We start from the raw sequence: 23,923 nt of genomic DNA, 5'->3' as shown, positions 1-23,923 counted from the left end.
TTTCCTCGGTTGGCTCCTCATTATACAAAGTCATGAGAATCAGGACCCATGAAAGCGCTCCCTTAGTCCATATGTCCTTTTTATAGGTTACTTTGGACTAGCACACGGGGTCGGCTGAAGGTGTCTACCCATGCTTCATGCAATGAGCCAAGACAAGGCCAAGCAACTCTGGGACAGCCTCTGCCCTGCAGGCTGATCTCTGAGATGTTAAAAGTCACTTTTCAAGTGAATACGATTCACCTCCTCGAAGGGACCAACTACACTCATGCCAGCTGAAGACATAAAGTGGATTTCCCTCTCTCTTATTGTACTACAGAGGACGAGAAGTCCGCAGGGGAGCTAAACCCTTTGTTGCAAAGGGCTGTGGCCCATGTGCCACAGGAGAGGGTTCAGCCCAGCACCTTTAAAGGTGTGAGCGCATGGCCACACTTACCATCTCTCCTCGTGGGCCCTGCTGTCCATTTGGCCCTTTGGGTCCAAGGTTTCCAGGCTCACCCTGAAAACAGGAGCATCTATTAAAGCATGTGCTGAAACTCCAGTCAACTCTGAGCCTTTCCCACCCTGTCAGCACTGTTTTTTTTTACACAGACCAGTCTGCAGTGGTCCTTGCAGCAGAAAGTCGTGACTGGACCCACAATGCCACAAAATGCTCGCTCTCTAGTGGGACCTTTAGTGACTTCAGGAAAGCCGAGCAATGGGACACGGGAGACCAGCCAGCTCCCACCACAGGATGGTGTCTGCTTTTTGTAAACGCTGAAAACATGAAAGCTCCCAAGCTCTGGGGATTGTGCCGGTGCAAATGGACAGCGGAGCAGCCTTGGAAAAGAACCAGCGCGTGTGAATCTGGAGAGATGAAAGCATATGGAGGGTCTGGGGAGATCCAGCACAACCACGGGCATGGGCTGAGAATCTGCCCTGGAAAATTACTTGGGAATCTCCGTTACTCAATTACTTTTGCCTCTCTCTTCAATGAAACGGGAGCACAGACCTTGCTCCACTCCACACTGTGCAAGCCGGTGAAAACAAGATCGTTTCGATCCAAAAGGTTCATCTCAAGTATTTTTTTAAGCTCACTCCTACCCAGAAGCTTTTCATTGCTGTTTTAATTGCTGGTGCCCAATGCTCGTGAAGACGTACCTTTCGTCCCAGCGGACCGATCCTGCCCCGCTCTCCCGGAGTTCCTGGTGGTCCACTACCGGCCTGGAACAGAAACAAGGAAAGGCATGTTGGCAACCTGTCAAGAAAACTGGGTGGAAGAGACTAGGGGATTGGGTGACCATAGAAATCATGTGTTAACTACTAGGGCTGGTGCCTCTCAAAGCACCTTAGGAAATTCAGAAATCTAATTCACGGTCAGGAAGAGCTGAAGGACCAGGTCAGTTCAATGCAAATGTCAGCAGCAACTTATATTGTCCCTAGAGAATCCCCCTGGGGAAGGTGTAGGCAGGTGTAAGTCCTGCTCAGGATGGGGAAATGCAAGATGTGTCCAGCTTCATGGCCACAAGTCTTGCTGGGGTATGTGTCAGGAGGGAGGAATAAATGCATGGGAGTCCCCCAGCAAGCATGTGAGATGGTCATGCTCTGGCTTCAGAGGTTGAAACATCATGGAGGATGCCCTGCCGGTCACTCAGGGATGTTCTTTAATTAAGATCCCGAACCATAACGGGCCAAATGCTGAAGTCCTGACCCCTTTGTGGTTGCTTTTAACTCTTTCTTTTCTGTAACTCTTGGTCAAGAAGTCTTTAGCGTAAGTTGCGAGGAGAATCATACTGGAAGGGTGTGTTAGAGAGTGAAACAGAGTTGGAGCCTCAGAGGGGGGGAATGGAAAGACACATCAGCTGCGTCGTATTAGCTCAGTGAGATATTCTTGACGAGCGTAGTTGAGTCAAGGGCTGAGAAGCAGCAGAAGGGTTTACCCTGGGTCCAGGAACGCCCTGCTCTCCTCTGATGCCTGGCGTGCCAAGCTGGCCGGGCGGACCCTGTGTGGGGAGAAACGAGAGACTGTGTCAAGACGTTTGGGCCGAAACACAGCGGTGCCACGCAAGATCGCAAGGGAAAGCGAACGCTACAGCACCCAAGAGGTGTTTTTTTCAAGCACGTCACACCGTGGGCGCTGTGAATGCAATGTCAGGCTGGATGTCCCGGGCCAGGACAGCCAGCACACAGCACACCCAAAAATACCCAAATCCCGACAGTCCTCGCTGCTGAGACTCTTGGGGGAAGCAACGGTGATGAAATAACGCAACAGCATCGTGAGGTAAGATCACTGTAAGCTCACTGACCTGTGGCCCTCTCATGCCTTGTTCTCCAGCCGGCCCCGCTTGACCAAGAGAGCCCTTGGTACCCTTGAAGTGCAAAATAGGACAACGCAGGTTAGCACGGGGGGACGTGGTCAACACCATGGGGAGGGGAGCGAGATCTCAGGGCATTTACAGCTGCATAAAGAGCAGGGAAAAACACTTTGGGTTTTTTTTTTCCAGAATATGGTTAGAGCAGAGAACGAGCACGGAACTGGTGAGGTAATTTGCTTCCTGCAATCAACAGGCATCAATCTCCTTTGTGCGTTGGTCCCGATACACTGCTCCGGCCGCACGCGGAGATGGAGCATCCGACCGGGGGACGCTGCAGAGGAGGGGCAGCCCCAGGCACGTGGACGGCCGGTTTTGCACCAAGTCCAGCAAGGAGCATACGGGGAGATGCGCCTGAGGAGGAGGAGGGAAATTTGGGGGAGAGAGGAGACAGAGAGGAAGAAGCAAAGCCTGCATGTCTCTTCTCTTGGCACATCCCTCTGGGTGCTGTGGCTGCCTGGGCGGTGGTGTGGCAGGAGCCCCAGGTGTTGTCCCCATCACCACGTACCTTAACTCCTATCGGTCCCCTTCGTCCCGTCATACCCTGCGAACGAAGAGGCAATGAGACTCGCTACGCAAGTACGTAAAGCACACATTTCTCTATTGCTTTCAGATCTGTGTATCGCCTCTTCTCTTAGCCCAAAATGGCGTTTGAATATTTTAAACTACTGGGGCGAGAGGGAGAGGGAAATCCACACGGCCAGCTCTCTTAAATCAGACTTTGGCGTGTTTTCTCCTTCCTCGCATCCCCCAAGCCTCCACCACATGAGTGAGTTGCTCCCTCAGGCATGCAGGAGCGTGCCGCGGTCCCTGGGCCACGCGTCCCGAGGGACAGGCAGCAGCGGAGCAGCAGGGGATGCATCCCCAGACGTCCCAGCTGCACCAGCTCCGGTTTGGTTTTTGCCTTCTGAAAACCAGCAGCCAAATGCAGATGCGTACACCAGAGTAAATCGGGTGTAGCTCCACTGATCTGAGCGCTGAGTTACTTGCATGGGAATAAATTCAGGATTAGACCTTTGAAGTCTATACAAGCCAGCGATCCACCAGCCATTTTCCTGTTGAGGGTTTTTGCGTTTTGGTTTGTGTTTGGTTTGGGGGTTTGGTTTTTTTTTAGGTTGAACTCCTAACGCTTGTGGAACAAAATACGTGGGAAGGCAGGAGAGGAAAAGTTATTGTCAATCTAAGCTCAGCTTCCGCTGACTGAGAGGCAGCTCACCTTCCTCCCAACTCCACCGTCTTGGCCGTCCAGCCCCGCCGGTCCTGGCTCTCCCTAAGGTAAAAGCAAAACTCAGGTGAGCGCCCTGAGATGAGCAGGCACTAGGAAAATAGGTCCGGTTCTCAAAAATTGGGTCCTTCGTGCTCTCACACAAGTTATTTGATATTGCCACATTGGTGGAAATCCTACTAACAACTCATGGAGACTTTCCATCAAGTTTCTGAGCTCGAGCAAGCCGACATTCCCATTCTTTGGGAAATGCCTTCTGACATTGGGTCCCTCACGACAAGAAGGATGTTGAGGTGCTGGAGCGTGTCCAGAGAAGGGCAACGAAGCTGGTGAGGGGTCTGGAGCACAAGTCTGATGAGGAGCGGCTGAGGGAACTGGGATTGTTCAGCCTGGAGAAGAGGAGGCTGAGGGGGGACCTTATCGCTCTCTACAACTACCTGAAAGGGGGTTGTGGTGAGGTGGGTGTTGGTTTCTTCTCGCAAGGAACTAGTGAGAGGATGAGAGGAAATGGCCTCAAGTTGCGCTGGGGGAGGTTTAGACTGGAGATTAGGAAAAATTTCTTCACTGAGAGAGTGGTCAAGCATTGGCACAGGCTGCCCAGGGAGGTGGTGGAGTCACCATCACTGGAAGTGTTCAAAAAACGCGTGGACGTGGCACTTCGGGACATGGTTTAGTGGGCATGGTGGTGCTGGGTTGATGGTTGGACTTGATGATCTTAAAGGTCTTTTCCAACCTTAATGATTCTGTGATTCTAGGTGGTTCTGTGACATTTTGCGATGCATTTTTATTCTGAGCTGATATGAAAACAAATGGCGTTTGAAATTTTCCAAGGAGCACGTGGGGTTTTTGTTTTTGTTTTTTTCAAAGGTTTCAGGTGAATCAGGATGTTCAGATGTGGTATCATCTAAACAGTTCTCTGCTTTTGTATGTGACCTGCAAGAACATATGAAGTTAATTTCCAAGTACAAAGTTGTTTTCAGTGACAATATCCCAAAAGGCATTGTAAAATAATAATATTTTTTTTAAAAAGCACTTTTTTACACAAAACATCTTCTAAACTGACGTCTTCCCAGAGAATGCTTTGGTTGCAAACCAACAACATTTTCCGGTGGAAGAATATTCCATCTGACAAGGCATGGTGAGTCTAAGAAACGTGCACCTTTTTGGCAGCATCCTTTTTTCTTACTTTCTCTGCCCCATCCTATGGTAAAACACAAAAAACAACAACAGAGAACAAAGAAACTTTACCATTGGTCCAATTTCACCCTTTTGGCCTCTGGTTCCCCGTTGAGTATTATCAGCTCCGGAATCTCCCTGAAAGCAATAGAGCAATGAGAAACATCTGTGTAAAAGTGGGACATGAAAGTCGGACACCATAAACTGCTCTGCTATAGCTCAGAACCAACACTTCTTTTCTCTTTTTTTGTCTTTTTTGAGTGAATTAGATGAAGCGTTATTGCTGTTTTCAGACAGACACAGCTTTTCAACTGAGAAGTAGTAATATTGATAGAAGAGGAGGAAGGGGAATTTTGATATACTGAAACAGTGATTGACAGGTTGGTATCAAGAGGCATGTGTTACCCAGATGTCATCTCCGAGTCCTTGCTCTGTACCTTCCCGGGTCAAGCAGCCTTTAATAAGCCTGAGAGCATGCTTGCTGATGACCCCCAGGACTGGTGGAAAGCGGGTGGAAAATCGAGAAGATGCCTTAGCAATATTTACCGGGTCTCCGCGGAGCCCACGGTCACCTCGTTCTCCTCGTTCGCCTTTAACTCCCTTATCACCCTGCGGGAAGAGACGGGGAGTTGGTGAGAGCAACCCTTGCCTGCCCAAAGCCGCTCTGCTGCTGGGCACTTCTGCCCGGGTCCTCAGCCCCGAAGGGAGCGTGGCAGCTTTCCGCTCTCCCCTGGCTCAAATCCACTTTTCCACTATCGTTTAGCCCCGTCATAACCAAGATAAAAGCCTACCCTCCTGCCGGAGTATCCCTTCCCTCCAGAGGAGCCGGGCAAACCCTTGTCTCCCTGAAAAAGAAAAATGTTTTAGGATATTTGCCGCTTTCAGGGCGCCGCTTAGACGCTTCACTGAAACATCTCGTTATAAAGAGAAGAGCAATCAAAAATTACTGACCTCTTCGCCATCAATGCCATCCAGACCCATTTCTCCCAGTTCACCCTGCAGAAGAGAGGTGAGGGGCAAATGCTCACCGAGGGAAAGGGGGACGGGGAGGGGGATACCGATGCGTCCATACGCTCACGCGCGCCGCCACGGCGTGAGGAAATAGCTCCATACCTTCTCTCCTGGGAATCCCCGAGAACCCTAAAGAGATCAGAAAAGGGAGTTAGTTCCCTTTTGCCCAGTCGGTCGCTGCGGGAGGCAGTGGGGAAGGGGGGCTGTGCTTGGAGGCAGACCCAGATCCAGGACCAGGGCAGGACAGCCGGGGCTTGCTGCACCAGGGTTCGACTGTCCCTTATTTCTCTTATGCCCATCTTCTTCTGCAGCTGCCTCCTCAACCCTCGTGCCAAGATAAAATGTGTGCGTCTGGGGGTTTAGCCATCTGATCCAATAAAATAGCTTACTCTCTCAGCCACAGCTCTTTCTCCACCGACTGTCTTTTCTCCCTGCACCCATTTTTATATGAATCCAGAGCCAGTCTCGGTGCCCTTGTCCAAGGCTGGACAGCTTTTTAAAGAGACTCAGTATCTCAGCTGCAACTAATGGGCTTGATCCATGCACGCCTCCGCTCCCTGCCAGCGGATCCGGTGGTCAGAGCAAATGGCAAGGAAACATCCCCTTAATATGGCTGAATATTTCCCATAAATGTTACACGTTTCAGCGCCTTTTCTGGCTTGTGGCACGGCTGCTGTCCTGAACCATTTGCTCAAGGTTCTTCTTTAAGGCAGCAGCCATGGCTCACTTTTCCTCCCTCCTCCCCAACAGCAGATTTCCATCCACATGCTGCCCCAGCCCTGGGCCAAGACGCGCACACGCCTCGGTGTTGGTGTTAAGAACAAATCCATCTCTTCTCACGTCTTTCCCCTAGAGCCAGACTGAAGGAAATAAATCAGCCTTGAATGCAGCTTGAGCCTGGGTCACGGGGCTGCCCTTTTGCTCTTCATAGCAACGTCAAAGCCATGACGCCTGCTGAAAGCCTTGGTGCTTGGCCAGGTGGACACCACCACTCGCATGGACTTGGCGGCTGTTGCGTGACATCCTAAAGCAGCAGGAGCTGCCCTCGGTGGACTCCCACCAGCTGGGCTCTGGGCCTGCTCTCTGCAGGCTCCCTCTGAACGTACCTTGGTTCCTCTGTGTCCGGGGCATCCCTGGAAACCCTGTGTCCCATTCACACCCGCTGGTCCACGCTCACCCTGTTGCACGGAGGGGAAAATGCGATGGTCAGGGTTTGCCTGCGGAGCGTGTTTCTTCAGCTAACTGCGTGCGTGAGCAAGCGCGGGAGGTAGCTTGGAAGCACAGGAGCAAATGGAGCACCAGTTTTTGAAAGGCCAACGTCCAGCCACCCCACCATCTCCTGCCCACAGCCTTCATCCCACAGAGGTCAACTGCAACTCCTCGTTGTTGAGAAGGATCCTTGCCAAACTCTCAGCTATGAAAGAGCTTTATAAAACTTCTCTTCCAAAATGACAAGACAAAGCCCTCAGAGGTCTGCGGAGACGTCTAATCCCATCCCGACCTTAAAGCCCCGGGACAACATCGCGCTGCACGCGATATCTGACAGCAGCACTTGGCCCCTGCCTGTGATATTGGAAAAGCGACGAGCACCACCGGCCCCTTGGCCTCGGCTTCACCTCCTGGGCGTGATGCGTGGGGAGTTGTTTATTCCAGGGGTGACATGGGATCCATGAAGTAAGAGTTTGGATGAAACGGTGCTAGTAAGAAGTCATGGGACTCATGTTGTCTGCCACTGTGATGGATAGAAACACCCCTTCGTGGTCTCGTTCTTGGACTAACTCAAATCTTTCAGCTGCATTTGATGTGGATAATTTTGGCATCGGCTGCAGCTTTAATGAAATTGGGGATTTCATTGTGTTCCTAAACACCCTGCCCTGCTCACAGGTGTTTGGGACCAGCTGCAAACATTCCCACCTGCCTTGGAGGAATAGCACAGAGCTGGGTCACGTTAAATAACGGGAGTTTTTCTCTCCATCATGCCTTCTCCAGCTCTCAAGGAACTTCTTACTGACCTTCTCCCAGGAGCAGCTGGGACCGGCAACTCAGGCCATCAGGTAGGGGAGACACAAAGTTCTGCTTGCTCTCTTGTTGTACCCACCCCCACGTCCCCAGCAGAAAAGATTTAGTGGCAACTCCTCCAAACACTTCACTATGGTGAGGTCCCTAATTTGAGCAGTGCCGTGCAGAGCAGGGGTGATCACTTACTGGTCCTCCTTCATCACCAGGATAACCTCCGTAGCCAAGGTCACCCGTGGCACCCTAGAAGACAACAGAGAGGATTCTGCATTTCTTTTGTAGTTCTGTGATTTCCCTCTAAACTGATATTCCAGGTTTCCCTAGGTTTGCAGGAAGCAGCTGCTTGCTCATCTGTGTAAACAAGTTAATGAGAGAAACCATCTCCCTTTGACATCCCCAAATTGCTTCACAAGATGCTTCACCCCCTCCCTCCAGCCACTCGGCCCTGCCCTCTTGGTTGCTTTACAACGCAGAGGCTGCGAGGAAAGGGAAGAAGAGCAGCTCTCAACCGCTGTGCGTGCTCCAGGGCCAGTTTGAAAACAGGGGGTAAGTGAAGACGACCTCCCTGTTAGCGTCACCCACTACGGCGTCTGCAGCCTGCATGTCGCCCACCCGTCACCGCTGTGGTGGGCACTGACCTTGCACGTCATCCCCAGGCGAAGTGACCCACCTTTGGTCCTATGGGGCCCGGCACACCCCTGTCCCCTCTCTGCCCTGAGCACTTGCATGGGACCTTGCAGCATGTCCTCTCCGCGATGATGTCCTGCAGCAAAGCACACGGGACGCAACAGGAGAGGTGTTAGAAACCTGGCAGAGCACCAGTGCCATAACTCCTGCAACCCCATGGGTCTGCGGGACTCCCGCTGTGCCAAGCGTAGCGTTGGCCTGGCGGCATTTTGGGGTCTCTCTGCCTTGAAGCAGCCACGACGGCAGGAGGAGGAGGAGGAGGAGGCACGTGTTGGCAGGCTGGGTGGGTTGCATGGTTAGGAAGCAGCAGTCAACGTTATCTTTTGGGCATCAGAGGCAAGGGTTTAAGTGGGAACTGTGTGGGGCAGAACTCGTAGAGGGCATTTCGTAGGAGATCAGACCCCAGAGTGGTGCTTGTCACTGAAGCGAGCGGCTTCATCTCCAAAGAAACAAATCCAGGCTGTGGAAGGAGCCACAAGGAAGTCATTGCAGTGAGTAGCTCACCAGCAACCCGCAGGCTGAGAACAATTTGCAAGCACACAGCAGAAGAAGAGAAAAGAGAAAAAAAAAGAAAGATATGGGTTCAGAGAAATCACAGCTTGGTTTTGCATCATCCACTAGAAAGAAAAAAAAAAAAATCATTTTCTTTGCCAAGTACATTGCTGGCTGCAAACGTTTCCTGCCAGCTTTGCACATTTACATTTCGAAAGGATTTTCCTAGGCAACTGAATTACGTGGGGATGGGCTGAAGACTAGCTCTTATCCCAAAAAACAAAGTTCACTCCCAAGTGGCCGCACTTTCATTTGCGGAGAAGGGCCCAGCAAGGTTACCACAGGGATCGATGGTTAAGCCCAATCTTATTAAACTTGCTGAAAAAGGAGCTTAATAATGTTGGTAGCAGGTGTGAAGGTGGGAGGAACTGGACTTACCAGGGTTGATGGCAAATTAACTCAATGAACTTGAGAGGGACTACATGCATGGTGGGAGGCGGGGGGGGAAGTAAATCGATGGAAAAGAAAGGAAAACTCCTTCATCTGTTAAAAGCATGTCTGGAATACACGCCGTGTATCAACTTGGGGGAAGAAACCTAGAAAGCAGCGCTTCTGCACGGGATTTGGTACGAGGCATGACAGCGCGTTACCCGTAAGGTTAAAAAAAACCAGTGTAAATATAGGTGGAGGGCGGGCTTTTTGACGCGGTAGCTTTTGATGGCATCTTTTCCCATCCCATTCGACCTAGTCCCCTGCGCTGTAGCCTTGGCTGGAGTCGGGCTTCTCCAGGAGTGGTACGAGACCAGGCAGAGCCATGAGCTGCTCTTAACTTTATTTGCTGTGGCATCTGTAAAAAGAGCTGACGTGAGGTAGGGAGGGGAGAGGACCAGAGCCAAGAGGGTGTAATTCAGCCCCGCGGGAGATCCAGCCGTCGACTTTCCTCCAGCATTACAAGGCAGCGCTGCTTGTGCCAAGTTACTTACGAGCTGCTCTGCCAGCTCGAAATCCAAGTCCAGCAGATTAACCCTGAGCGGCCGGTTGTAGGTGAACCCACGACCAAACTCCAGCTGCATCACTTTGTCAAAGTTGCTCACTCGGTCCAGCCCGACGAAGATGAGAGCGTTGACACCTGGGGGGGGTGGGAAGCAGAAGGGACTGCGTTGATGGAGCGAGCCGGCAGAGCCCGCACACCCTCCCCTGTAAGGACCGGTCATTATCTGCCTCTTCGATTGCAAACGGAGCGTATTCAATCAAGAACAAGCACCTTCAAGCACATTTGGTACAAGCTACCCACGCGCGTGGGTGCCAGCCGGCAGCTAAACCCCACAGGAAGGCAAGGAAGAACAGCAAGTGCGTGTAGAAATCATGAAATCCTCATTCGTTACCGTCGAAAGCTGGCGGATTACTGAGAAATGGTTGTAAAACGGGCCACATGTTGACATAGACTAATAACCACTTAACTGAAGGGTTAAAAAAGTTACCTTCTGTATGCAAAGCGGACGAAGCAGCCTCCAGCTGATCTAACGAGTCATCTGCACCATCAGTAAAATGGATTATGACCTGGGAAAGAAACAAATTCGTCTCAGGACCCAAAACACTTGAGGTATGAAAGACAATGCACGTACAACCTGAAGGGCCTTCTTCCAAGGGATGGCTCATCTGAGAGGAGACGGGGGAATTGCTACGCCCTTTCCAGGCCATGAAGCTTTGCATTTCAGTGCCAGGTTTCTGTACATGGTGTCATGCGGGCGTCTGTTGCTAAAGCACAAACAGGGGAATATCTGGAAAAGCAACACTTGGAAGCCAAGCAGTGCTCACGGGTACCGGCTGCAGCGATGCTCAGCAATTGTCAGGACAGTTGACAATGCAGGGAGAGTTCAGGAAACAAGTAGCGCTTAAGTGACCAAATGTATTATGAATAAATTTATATATTTAATGAATAATCAAAAAAAAAAAGTATTACGAATGTACGGTTGCTTTACCAACTAAAATACATCAGAAGTCAGTTTTCTTGGCCAACACCAACCCAGTGGCCTTGGTTTTGACTTACCTTGGTGCTGCCGGAGGGCGCGGATCTGAATTTGTTCAGGTAGGACCTCAGTGTATCCGCTGTGAGGAAATAGGGCCCACGGGTGCGCATGCCCTGAAACCTCTCGAAGAGCTCGGGCTGGTACTCGGAGAAGTCCAGTCCCTCCACGGGTCCCCCCCGAGCCTGGGCCATGATGGCTACCCTGACGTTGGGTGCCTGGTTGCCGGTGCAGCTGATCTTCTGCATCTGTGTTATCCTGTTCAGCACGGACTCGACTCTGGACTCCAGACCTCTCTGGGTATTGAATATATTTTGGCCGGGCCCAACATCCGTGACATCGAAGCCAAGTATCACATCTAAGTCACAATCTGAGAAGCAAATGCAGAAAGAGAGGAGAGCATCACTGCTGAGCAATACAATTGCTTTTCAAGTAATGACTTTCCTCATTATTCTGTTACTCATTACGGAAGACACTCTCTGCATCAAGAACTGCCACCATTTGATACACAAGTGCCTTCTACTTCCTTTCCCCATAGCAACGATAACCTGGGAAAATCTGCATTTTATTAGTTTTAATTTTTTTTCCCCCCTGTGCAAGTGTCGCTTAACATTGGGAGGAGCTGCCTAAACCAAGTCCGACAGAAATTTGCATTTTCGTCGGGCAGCCGAGACTGCTGCCTTCTCTCCGCTGTGTGGAAAACCTGTCAGTGCTTGCGCGGTGTGCGTGCACCTTCTGCCTGTGCTTGAAGCGACCACCCTCCGGTCACGGTGACAACCTGGTGACTGATCTCAAGTCTCTGAAAGGTGTAGCTAGGATTTATATGGGATAGCTGGGCATTAGGGCAGAAAGAGGCATTGAAGTTGCTCAGCCTGAGCTAACAAGGCCATGCGCGGTCTGCCTTTCTGCAGGAACATTTAGCTTGGGCTCGGAGTCACCCTGCAGCCGTCGAGCCGCCCATTGGTCTGGAGCTGCTGGATGCCTTTCGTCTGGGCTTAACGTCTTCTGTGCCTCCTTGGGCTTTCAAACAGGGAGGTGTTTGAATTTTCTTTGATACTAATCACACTGGTGCTGCACTCTGGAAGCACTCGTAGTTACCACCAGCAATGGTTTGCTTTTCCCCTGTGCTCGGTTCTTCATCTCGGCTGGAGCTGCTGCTCAGCTCAGGGCTGCTGTGCCTCTCCTTCAGCTTCTCCAGAAGTTCGGGAGATGCCTCTGCTCAAAAGCCAGAGGGCTGAGCCATGGTCAGTTGTGCTGGGAGTAGGACTTGCCTGACTGTAGTGAATTAAACCAGCTGCTGGCGGTCTGGCCCGACGGCAATACCAGCTCGCTTACTCACCCCAATTCCCCTTGCTTGGCTCCTGAGGTAGCCAAATCAGGGGATTCCTTCTTAAAGGCAATTTAACCTTAAACTACAACCATTCATGCCCTAGCTTTTTCTCATATACCTGTCACGAGATCAAGTGGGCACCCTGGATGGTCTGGCAAGAGAAATTCTGATTTCCAGCACGCCACGCATGCCAGGGACTGAATGGCCAAGCTGACCAATTGGCTCGTTATAAACGCAGTGGGGAAAAAAACAAGGACCATCGCTTTTCGTTTTGGCACTCAACAAGTTGGTCTGCCAGCATGATACCGGCATCGTGTCCCTACCCATCTGGGGAGAAAGGCAGCGCGACTCGGTCCAAAGGCAGCTAAATAAAGGAACCCTCCAGTGCAGGGGTAGGAGGCCAGTGATTTAGTCCCTGACTGTCATCCCTGAAATTATTCCACCACAGCGGCACCGCTGCGGTGACAGTACACCAGTCATTCACACGCTGAAGCGCATAAACAGGCAGCTCTCATACCAAAGGTTGGCAGCCTACCACCACGCTCATGGAGGAGGTCTGAGCCCACGCTGCACCTCAGGCTATAGACAAAGTACGAGACCACGCTGGACGAGTCCAGCAAAACACATTGGATGTTAAAAGCCACCCTCGGGAATGGCCTGAGCACATTATGAAAGGTTCGTGCTTACCTCTTGTAACATCTGTTGTTCCTGGGCACAATTTCTCTTCCATAGCGGCTTCCAGCGTAACCAGGACCTGCTCATTCAGCTCAGACAGCTCCTGAGCCGTGGACGCTCTGAAACTCGTGGCACTCTCGCTGGCCAGCCTGCTGACTTCCTTCAGGTCGATGTTTCTCACGCCAACCGCAAATACCTTGACGCCTTTCTGCGCAATTTCCAAGGAGGCACTTGGCCCGTCATCCGAGGACTTCCCACCGGTGACGATGAAGGCGATCTGGGGCACCCTCTGGTCGATCCGGCTGCCGGCCTCCTTCACAAAGTGTTTTGCCTGGATGTGCTTGATCGCTGCGCCGGTGTTTGCCACTCGGCCACCTTTGTAGATGACTTTGTTGATGGCATCTAAAATCTGAGGTTTGGTGGAGTAGTCCTTGAGGAAAAACTCATCAGTGACATCCGAGTTGTACTGGGCCAGTCCTACCTGGATAGAGTCGCCATCCCTATAAATGGCGTCCACCACAGAGTAGACAAACTGAAGAACTTCTTGGAAGTTATCTCTCCCCAGATTGATGGAGCCGTCCAGCAAAAACACAATGTCAGCCTCCTTTTTACCTCCTGAAAAGATTACAAGGAAAACACAGTTATTACTAATTGTTTGTGGCATCTATAATATTTAATATGTTTAGTTTAGTGTTTTGTGAAGTAGCGTTGTGTTTCTCTCTCCTTTCTACCCTTTTAGTTTCATCGGTATTTGGCATGATTTTACATCCGTACAAAAAGAAAGGTTTTATACAACACTCATTACACTTCATACAAAATTACTTGTTTTTTGTGATAGACACCCTCATCTCATTTCAAATTTAATTCTATTCTTTCTTATGCTCAACAAAATCTTCTTCAAAGGGTTCTTCAAATCAATGCGACTAAAGCTTTGGGAATCGACAAGTGTTACGGAATTATTTTCACATTATACAAATTCTATCTGTGCTCTGTCCAGAAGAGTTTACAGGATGAACAGCAGTCTTACCAGGTCCTAAAATTCCAGGGGTTTCTGTTGTCGGTATTGGAAGCTCTTCAAGAATACTCTGCACCTTCTTTTCTAAAGTTGGGAGTCCTGTGAAGTCCTGTACCACAAGCACGCGCTCAGGATCATTGGTAATGACCTGCAGCTGGACCCTGTCCACATTTCTGGCTCCAACACCCAGAGGTTTAATGCTCGTTGAAGTGATCACATTAGCAGGCCTGTTCACGTCATCCTGGGACCGGTCTCCAAGGATGACGACTAGGTGCTGGGGCACTCCATCCTCTATCCTGCTTCCCGCAGATTTGATGAAGTAGTTCTTCACCACGTAGTCAAGGGCTTTGCCAGCGTTCACGGGGGACCCCCCTCTAAGCCTCAAGCGGCGGATGGCTTGCAGGACAGCATTTTTGGACTTGTGGGTCTTCAGATAGAACTCGGGGAAGACATTATTGCTGAACTGAACCACGCCGATTCGCACTTTGTTTGGCCCAACTTCCAGCTGCTGAACAATTCTGCTGATGAAATCCCGAATGTGAGCAAGCCCATCGGACCTAACGCTGTCGGAGCTGTCAATGAGGAAGACTATATCCTTTTCATCACCAGAAATATCTGCAGGGAAGCAAGAAGAAAGGGAAATCATTGGTATGCCAAGCGTTTGCTTAAGCTTTGCTGGAGGATTTCTGTGTTATCTGCTCTCGTGTGATTTAAAACAGCACGGCATATTTTAGCCAACTTTAGGGATGGTGCTTTGGGGAGCCGCTCCAAAAGGGCTTGGGTGCAAGTGTGCGTGTGTGTTAAGTCTGCCTAATATTAGAAGCATGCATTACTCAGAGCCTTATCTGTTTCATTCATTAACACTCTTCTCTGGGTTTGTCGATGTTTCCAGCTTCATTTTGCCCCAGATTTATGTGTCTTTCCTAGAAAGCTGCTTAAATGGGAATAGGCAATTTTACACACTGCGTTATTTGACTTGAAAAATCAAAATCGGTAACGTATTTAGGTGCTTGACTCGAAAATCATAAGTTATAATATATTTAGGTACTTGGGTAGAATTGCCACATATCTAAAAGTTTCCTTCTAGAACTGTACATGTGTTATACCTTTGCTTTTAGCTAAGGAAAACCTTGGTTTATAGAGAAGGGAGGGAAAGTTGTTTACACCTTTGAGCAACGTTTACTTGAATAGCAACCCAGAGGCAGCCGGTGTTGACAGAGCCTTACCTACAGGGGGTTGCACATCTCCCAGCAGCCGTCTGATTTGGTCCCCAGTCAGGGTTTCAATAGGAGTCAGCAGCTTCTGCTCAAGGCTGGGCAGTTCCTGGAAGCTGGAGACTTGGAATACATAATCAGGACTAAGAGAAATCTGTACCATCTCCTCAGGATCCACGTTCTTTGCTACCACCATAGGTGCCACCCCCACTTGTTTGACTTGGAGTGATGGGTACTCTAAGTCATCGTCGGACTTGCGGGAGGAGAGGATGATCAAAAACTGAGGGACGCCTTCCTCTATGCGGCTCCCGGAGGGCCGGGTGAAGATGGTCTTTGCCACAAACTCAAGGGCCTCCCCCACGTTCACCTGCTGGCCACCCTGCGGCCGCAGCCGTCTCACGGCACTCTGCACTTCATCCTTGGTGGAGTGGGCATTGAGCAGGAACTCCACGTGGGGATGCTCGCTGAACTGGACCACCGAAATCCTGGTGGTGTCAAAGCCCACATCCAGGTTGTTCACTATCCTCTCAATGAGATCGCGGACGAGGTAGAATTCCTGGGCGGCATAGCGGGAGCCGTCAACCATGAACACGACGTCCCTCTTCACACCCGCTGCAGGAGAGAAGGCAGCCGTCAGAAGATGCACCAGGCATTGCTTATGGAGAACAGCTAAACGCGTCATCTACATCACTGGCCCATGCCTTTGGCCATGGGGAGGATGCTCATTGTTTCGTTGCCTGTGATACCTCCTGGGAGCCCCAGCAGTTCAACCCAGAGACAGGACCGGTCTGCTAGGCACATCCCCAGGCAGTGCAAGAACAGCAACTTCCAGAGCAAAGGAAGCAAGAGGGAGCTGGGGAAACCTGCAATGGTAATTCCTTGTGGAATCTCCACCCAAGGAAACGTCGCCTGGTGGTGCTCCTCACTCAGGGCAAGTTGCCAGGCAGCTTGGGGTTGTTTTACACTCAGTACCACCCCTCTTTCTTTGGCTTTGTCCTCTAGGAAAGCTTCTATCCTATTATTCTCTCAGCTTCTGCCTTTCCAGGATGACTTTTTGCTTCCTCATAAAATGTTTACTGCAGCGGTAATTCAGGTCAGAGCCTGAATTATCGTTGAATATCCCACTGATAAATGGGGATGGAGGAAAGCAGTCTGGCTCTGAAGGGAAGGAACAGATAGAGTAGGATGGTGGACTTCAAAGGGACTGATCTGGGGTGGGTACCCTTCATCCCAGGCATATGCTGGCTGGATTTCATTCCAAGCGAGACCAGAAATGGAAGATCTGATCCTTTTCCTGACGCCTGCTTCCAGTTTCCCTTCCCCCAGTGAACGAACGTGGCAAATGTAAGACACATCAGCAGGTCTTACATTTAGCAGAAAGCTGACCATGGCTTACAGTGGTGTGAAGGTGTCCCTGTGGCGTCTAAATGACATAATTTCCATTCCAGGAGGAATAGCACGGACTTAAAATCCATCAACTTAAAATAAGATTAAGGTCATAGCATTCACTTTGTGGGTCTTCCATGTGGATACAACATGGACCACCTTAAGGGACTGGGCTTAAAGGTGGCTCAGCTTAATTACACAGCTCCTACCAACCCTGTGTACATCAACAGCGAGACCAAGATGGACTTGGAGTCTTAGCCGTGACCATCTTTGCTTTTCTCAGTTTGTGTTGCAACCATGATGTTACTAAACATCATATTTTGCCGCTGGCTCTCGGTGCAGACACAAACATCTTCTCACCTGGGCTGGGTGATGTAAAAACCAGATCAGGGGCAAGTGACTCTATCTCTTTCTTGGTCAGCCGGATGACTCTGTTCGAGACGACCTGCTGCACCGTATCCAGCTGGCTGAAGTCAGGCACAGAGATAGCAAAATCTGGGACGAAGGAAATCGTCTGCAGCTCCGTGAGGTCAGCATTTCCGATCCCAATACCAAAGGGCACTGTGCCACTCGTCTTCAGGACCACCGAGGGCCTCCTCACATCATCCTGGGACCGGTCAGCGGTCAGCAGAATCAGGAACTGGGGGACGCCCTCCGCTATCCTGCTGCCGCTTGACACCGTGAATACGTTCTTGATGAGATAGTCAAGGGCTGCTCCAGTGTTCAGAGGAGATCCTCCCATAACCTTTAGCTCCTGGATGGCACTGATGAGATCTGCTTTGTCCTCGTGGGTGTCGAGTAAGAACTCGGGTTGTATGACGTTGCTGTACTGTGCGATGGCGACACGGACCTTGTCACGACCGATATCCAGGCTTTCAACAACTCTTTGGACAAAGGCCTTCAGCAGAGGGAAACCTCTTCTGACACCATCCGAGCCATCGATTAGAAACACCACATCCTTCTTCTCACCTCTCTCAACTACTGTTTGAGACAAGTAAGGGAAGGGGGGAATAAGTGAGATTCTCTTTTGCAGTGATTATTATGCTCCTCATACATTGAACTGAAGGAGTACAAAAGCTCGGGGAGGGGAAAGCGAGGTGTCAGGACGGGTGATGTGGTTCCTTTGCCATCAGGTGCAATCCCTGGTGAAGAGGCAGATGGGTGGAAGTCGGTGGAAGCCGCAGTGCAACGCGTGCCTTGCCTTACCCACCGCACCATAGAATCATAGACCCATAGGAAATAGGGTGCCAAGGGGCTCCGGGTGCCATCGCCCACCTGAGGCTGGGAGAAGCCATCTGCTCCCAAGGGGGCTGGGAAGCTGGCGCATGTATTTGCAACATGCAACAGGAGTCTGGGGCATATCAGGGATCTTCTGCTCCCAGAGAAAACTGAGTTTCTGAAGGAAATGGCATACTGCAGAGAGGGTGCTCACGGGGAGCTGGTGAAGAGAGAGAGAGAGAGAAAAGCTTTTCTGAGGCATCACTGAGCTTAGAAATAAATAATCCTGCACATACTTAGACAAAATAAGAATCTGCTGGAAAGGACATCCAACTGAAAATGATGAAATGCTTTTCTAAAACGCTATACACTGATTTTTTTTTTTTTTAAACTAACTTCAAGAACAAAAAAATGCTAATTGTGACAAAACATTCTTTTTTTAAAAAACCAAGACTGTAAAATGTCAAAGATCAGAGAATTGTTGACGTGTTCTGCTGTTGACTAACAGAATCGCGAAGCTTTGGCTCAGCCAAGCAGAAAACGTCACTGCCGCTCAAACACGGCAACTGATGGATGGCATCCCCAAAAGTGCTGTTTTATAGCAGGGTCAAGTGGGACAAGCAGGAGCATGATCCGTCCCTCTGAAGAAAATCTTCACTATCTCCTTATGAATGCTGGACATATAAAGAGTTAACAAGGGCAGCTGAAGTCTTAATGCAGTCTTCAGACCAAGTTTATTACTTCAGAGGGATGTTGGAAACTTGGTGGGTGAATGCATAGGACTGGAATATTAATATAGCTTGTTGAGGAATACAGGTGGGAAGAAGGAGCAGGCATTGGCTGGTGTATCCCAGTTTCCTACACTTCCTCTGAAGTTTGGCAGCAGAGGAAGAGCGTCCTAAGGAAACTGTCTAGGAGGCAGATATAGAAGAAAAAAGCATGGGTAGTCTTATGAGGTGGCTCTCTTTTAGCCAGGAATACTATGAAAAGTAGGTGGATGCAGCTATTTGTGAGCAATTAGCACAATCATTCACAGTACCTGACGGTCAAAGGGACTCAGTATGATCTTGACAAGGCCGGAATGGTTTGAAAAGCAAGGATGCAGTTCAAGAGCACCAGTTGCACTTGTCAATGGTGACGCAGAAGCTGCACAAATACGGGAAGGGCAATGACTCCTCACGGAAAGGATGGGGTAAGAGCTGGCCAAGGGATACCATCATTACACTCTGGTCATTTGAGGCAGGCTGACATTGGAGAGACAAGGGTGAAAAGGTAGAAAATCTACAAGACCTCTAACGAAAGATTGAATGAGCTGTGAACGCAGCTGGTGACTGAGACAAGGTGTACTTGGCAAGCTTAAAGTAAACGAAAAGCTGTCACACAGAACACGGGAACGAGCTGACATCTGCATCCTTCTTGAGTTGAAGGAGACATAGAAGGCTTAAACCACGATTAGGAAGGCAGAAGTTTGACATTAAGGAAGAGTATCTACTGATACAGAGAAAAACAAATCAACAGATTGATTATGGAGGCTGCGAAATCTCCTCCATCGGAGAGTGTTCAGAACAGAGTAGACCAACGTCAGCTGGTTCTGGACAAGAAGATCCTGTTGGGAACAAGGGTATGTAGCAGATGGCACCCTGAGATCCCTTCCAGTCCTATTTCTTTTTTATGTTTCTATGATTCTAAGTCCATCTGCCCAGGACTTTTACGGAGAGATGATGTAGATGTTATTACGCTTTTCCTCGTCCCCGCCTGCTGTTGGGAAACAGGTTAATTCTCAAACTATGGCTGCCTGAGGAAATCACACAGCTGGACAGGCATAATTTCCAGTACCGCAGTGTGAATTTATAATTGTGGCCATGTGATTCTTTTTAGGATTTTTTTTTTTTTTTTTAATTCTTCAATTAATCCATACTCATCTACTGAACTTGTAACGGTAACTGAGTCAAGAGTATCTGATTTATTGGTGCGTAGGTACAAAATGTAGAAACTGCCGTCATATCCTGTAAGAAATAACGGAGCAAGAGTGAATCCAGCACGCTGCAGTGCTCCTTTCTCCCTACCACTCCTCCAGAAAAGGGAGGATGGAAGGAGAAATCGAGACAAGCCTTGATTTGCATCTTCGAGTGCTTGCCCAGCATTGGACATCAATTTATGCAAGATCTCTGGGGCAACGACTCTCTGTTATTTCAGGTTTGTACCATGTTTTACACACTGGTAACAGCACCTACTGCAGCTCTTGCAGCCGAACAAAAGGCTTTTTCCTTCCTCATCTTTAAAATTCAGTTTGGACCTTAATGCTTTGCTGGATCAGGGTCTGACCAGAGGAAACTCCAACTACAATAGCAGTTTCTACATAATCCTCTTAAACACCACCAGACCAAATTGCCCCCGTTACCAAATTGAAGGGGGCGTGTAAGTGGTGTCTTTCAGCCTCTTGGAAACCCCGGGGGTCCCTGTACCTGTTGGCTGAAGCTGGATAGTTTTCAAGAGGTTGACTATGTTTGGCTGAAGCTCTGAAATCCGAGGGAGGGAGTCGACGTTCAGAATGAATTGTGGGGCGTAAACGATCCTTTCCAGCTCTATGGGGTCGGCATTTTTGGCTTTGATAGCAAAGGTCACAACTCCAGCTTGCTTCAGAGCATCTGAAGGTTGCTCCACATCGTCGGTTGATCTCCCAGCAGCAAGGAGGACCAAAAACTGTGGAACCCCTTCTTCGATCCTGCTTCCAGCTTCCTTCACAAACAGCCTCCTTATAGCTTCATCTAGGGCAGCTCCAATATTCAGTTGCTTCCCAGTTTTTATCTTCATCCTTTTCACTTTGAGAAGCATGTCTTGCTTAGACGGGAGTTCGGCAAAGTCAAATTCAACTTGGATGGTGTCACTGAATTGAGCTACAGCTACTCGTGTGGCATCGGGACCCACGTTCAGGTCAGAAATGACTTTGTGTACAAAGTCCCGGACGGCAGGAAAGCTACCCAAGAGGTTGGCTGAGCCATCAATCAGGAATAAAATATCTTTCTTGCTTTCTAGAATAAATTCACAAATGAAAAGAGGGGAAAAAAAAGATATGAAGGCATTTTTCCTCTTAAACGTCATCCTAGAAACTTCTCTGCAAATTAGCTGGTTTCAATATGCAAAGCAGTTGATTTTCATTTACCAAAGTATTCGGAGGCTACAGGACTAAACAGTACCTTTGACTTATTTATCTGAGGAAGAAGGGGAAACAAGGACACCTCTATCCTAAGACTCAATAAATTCAGGCACCAGATAGTCATATCATACATCGTATCGCATCATATCAGTCATATCATAAATTGGCTGCTTCAGATTAGGCCAGTGATGTTTATGGTCTAGCAATATGCCGACAACACAGGTATGAAGTACAACAGCAGTGGAGAGTTGGGGTTTTTTTTTTTTCCTATTTAAAGACTCAGTAGATAACAGTCATGAGTTCATACATACACACACAAAGCATTTTCTATATTCTCTTAAAGTACTTCTCCCAGATGCATCATGTGGAGCATTTAAATCCGTAAGGCGAGTTACGACTTTGGGAGGAGAAAAAGCCTTTTACCTGTTTCCATTTGATGCCCTTTTAATCTCATTGAATACCCAAGGCAAAACCAAGCATCTGTGTGTCTTAACATCTCTCATATTTATCTTAATGGTCTCCTTTCCATACTAAACCATCCTGGTTGATCTTAACGTCTTCATATGCGCATAGCCACAGAAAGGGAATTAGTGAGCAAATACCTGTTTAAAAGGGGGTTAAACTCACCAACTGCTTTTGGGTTTAATGTTGGGGAATAAGTTTGATTATCTGGAGTCAAATTCAGCCTGATAACAGCACTTCGACAAAGTGGCTCTGTGGAAGGATTCAGCCACCTGTACCTGGCTAGACCTCTGTTCATCTGTGCTCTTTGGCACGACTCTAACCTTTCCACGCCGCTCCTCGTGGCCAAAAGCGCATGTGCCCCTTGCCTGAGCTGGTGCAGACGATGCATTTACAGGCTGTGACATTATTATGGCAACAGAAAGGAAACACCGGAGTAAGTGACTGGGTGGGCATAGACTCACTTGGATCCTCCTTCAGTCCTGACCTGCCAAAGTACTTAAAATTGTCCTGTCTTTAAAGTGCGCTATCAATGACTTGAACAAAATTACGAGCTGCCAGTGTCAAGCCACTTATTGATGGTTAAGCACAGCCCTAACTGCTTTGATGGCTGAGGGCCTCGGACAGACGTGAAGGTGTACCTTGGGAGCAAACAGTCAAGAGAAACAAGATTAACTTAATGCAGTCAACATGAAGGAAGGTAGGTATTACCTGTTGGGGTGAGTGGAACCTCTTCCACACCTCCACTAACATATGTTGTTATAGGCTTATTTAACTCCTGGGGTAAAGCTGCCAGAGCACTGAAATCATCCATAAAATATACCATTCTTGGATTAAAGGCAAGCTGTTCAAGTTCTGCCTTATCCGCACTCCTAACTCCAACAGCAAAAGTCAGCACTCCGGCCCGAGCTAATTCATTGGAAACTTGCAAGAAGGGATCGGCAGACCTCCCTGCCATCACCAGGACTAGGACCTGCGGCACTTGTTCATTTATTCTGCTCCCACCAGCTTCCGTGAAGTGATTCGAAAGCACAAAGTTCAGTGCAGAGCCAGTGTTCAGCACTGACCCCCCCTTGGGCCTCAGCTGCCCCATACGTTGAATTATGTCTGATTTGGTTTGGTAGGAGTATAGAAAGAACTCGGTTTTAGGAGTGTCGCTAAATTGCACTAAGCCAACACGGGTTTTGTCACTTCCAACATCAAGGTAGTTAACTAGGGTGGCAACAAAGTCACGCACAAAGGGGAAGTTGGCATTTCCGACGTTGAGTGATCCATCCAAAAGAAAGATGATATCCCTTTTGGTTACTTGAACTGCAGTAGAGCACAGAAAATAACATGAGACATCACAGAAAACAAAAATAGATATTTTTCTTTATCATGTGTGCATACAGCATAAGCCGTACACGCATGTAAACCTTGTTAGGAGGAAGGGGGAAGAACAAGAGAAGAGAAAGAGTGTGATCAGCACAGGAGTGACATGGCCCTTGCTGGAAATGACAACGTTTGTCAGGGGACGTTTCTGACACTTGTATTGACAAGTCTCTTAAACGTCGGGTTTATCAACGGGCCCCAGCCTCTGTTGTGGCAGATGTTTTCAACGGCTGCGGATGCCAGAGCCGCGTGCTCTGGGCCAGATGCTCAGCGGCAGAAGGCAGCTTCGTTGACGTTGGTGGAGCAACGCTGGATTACACCCCTCCCTTGCTTCTCTGCAAGCCGCCACGCCTTCACCTGGGGCTTTCCAAGAAAGCTTTTGGGAACGTTTCCGCCTTCTGGCACCTAAAGGGTGGTTTGGCGCCCACCGCTATCACCCCCTTACTAAGGAAAGCCCGGTTCCGGGGGGCTGCTCCCGTGCATCCCTAGATGTCAAGAGCCGTGTCCCGCCCTGCAGTGGCTTCCCGTGGTCACGCCGTGCCGCCAGCAGCCGCTGGCCCACGGCGCGGAGTCAGGCTCCGCTTGCCCGGGAAAACGCTTCTGCCGAGTAACCAATTCGGTTGGCATTTGTGAGTGGGCGTTAAAAAGAGGTTTTAGGAACAGGCGTAGCTAAGCGGGTCCAGACGAGGCTGCACGGGCTGCCTGAGACACCTGCCTTGTCGACATCTGCGTTTGAGGCAGAAAACCGCATTTTGATGTCAGACGTACGTTTTTGAGGGCTGCTGAAGGGGGCAGAGATTTCCCACTTCTGGCAGTAACCAGCCAGTTCTCGGCTCCTTTTTAAGGCTAAAGCCTTCCCGGGGTGTCTCCCAGCATCTGAGCCCTGAGACGGGGATCTGCAACATCGCACCAAAGACACCAGAGCGTCATCGCCCTGTGCTTTTTGCTCTAAACGCGTCATGTCCAGATGATAGAGCAAAATGCTGAAACTCTAAATGAGAGTGGGTTTAGCCAATGCATCCCCCCCCAGGATGCCTTCTTCCAAGTAAGTTATTTGGGAAAATATTTATGCCCGTTGCTAATTCTGTTCAATATCTTTCTGTTTAAAGCGTT

At 49.4% G+C, this 23,923-nt stretch overlaps 1 protein-coding gene across 3 annotated transcripts in view; it reads right to left on the bottom strand.

Moving 5' to 3' along the window:
- COL6A3 (collagen type VI alpha 3 chain) overlaps positions 1-23,923 on the bottom strand; it is a 55,570-nt gene that overhangs the window by 18,951 nt on the left and 12,696 nt on the right. For all 3 annotated transcript variants that reach the window (XM_082001760.1, XM_082001762.1, XM_082001761.1), the window contains 23 exons: positions 22,151-22,750; positions 20,286-20,852; positions 16,963-17,583; positions 15,229-15,828; positions 14,015-14,617; positions 13,000-13,602; positions 11,006-11,352; positions 10,437-10,515; positions 9,939-10,084; positions 8,447-8,539; positions 7,966-8,019; positions 6,867-6,938; positions 5,863-5,889; positions 5,701-5,745; positions 5,541-5,594; positions 5,296-5,358; positions 4,822-4,887; positions 3,565-3,618; positions 2,857-2,892; positions 2,283-2,345; positions 1,917-1,979; positions 1,138-1,200; positions 434-496 (listed from right to left, as the gene is read on the bottom strand). In XM_082001760.1, coding sequence (XP_081857886.1) covers positions 434-496; positions 1,138-1,200; positions 1,917-1,979; positions 2,283-2,345; positions 2,857-2,892; positions 3,565-3,618; positions 4,822-4,887; positions 5,296-5,358; positions 5,541-5,594; positions 5,701-5,745; positions 5,863-5,889; positions 6,867-6,938; positions 7,966-8,019; positions 8,447-8,539; positions 9,939-10,084; positions 10,437-10,515; positions 11,006-11,352; positions 13,000-13,602; positions 14,015-14,617; positions 15,229-15,828; positions 16,963-17,583; positions 20,286-20,852; positions 22,151-22,750 — 4,982 coding nt within the window. The remainder of the gene's footprint in view (positions 1-433; positions 497-1,137; positions 1,201-1,916; positions 1,980-2,282; positions 2,346-2,856; positions 2,893-3,564; positions 3,619-4,821; positions 4,888-5,295; positions 5,359-5,540; positions 5,595-5,700; positions 5,746-5,862; positions 5,890-6,866; positions 6,939-7,965; positions 8,020-8,446; positions 8,540-9,938; positions 10,085-10,436; positions 10,516-11,005; positions 11,353-12,999; positions 13,603-14,014; positions 14,618-15,228; positions 15,829-16,962; positions 17,584-20,285; positions 20,853-22,150; positions 22,751-23,923) is intronic.

This window comes from Phaethon aethereus (assembly GCF_964289735.1).
Source record: "Phaethon aethereus genome assembly, chromosome: 6".
Classification (NCBI taxonomy): domain Eukaryota; kingdom Metazoa; phylum Chordata; class Aves; order Phaethontiformes; family Phaethontidae; genus Phaethon; species Phaethon aethereus.
This window is presented reverse-complemented; position numbering and strand designations above follow the sequence as displayed.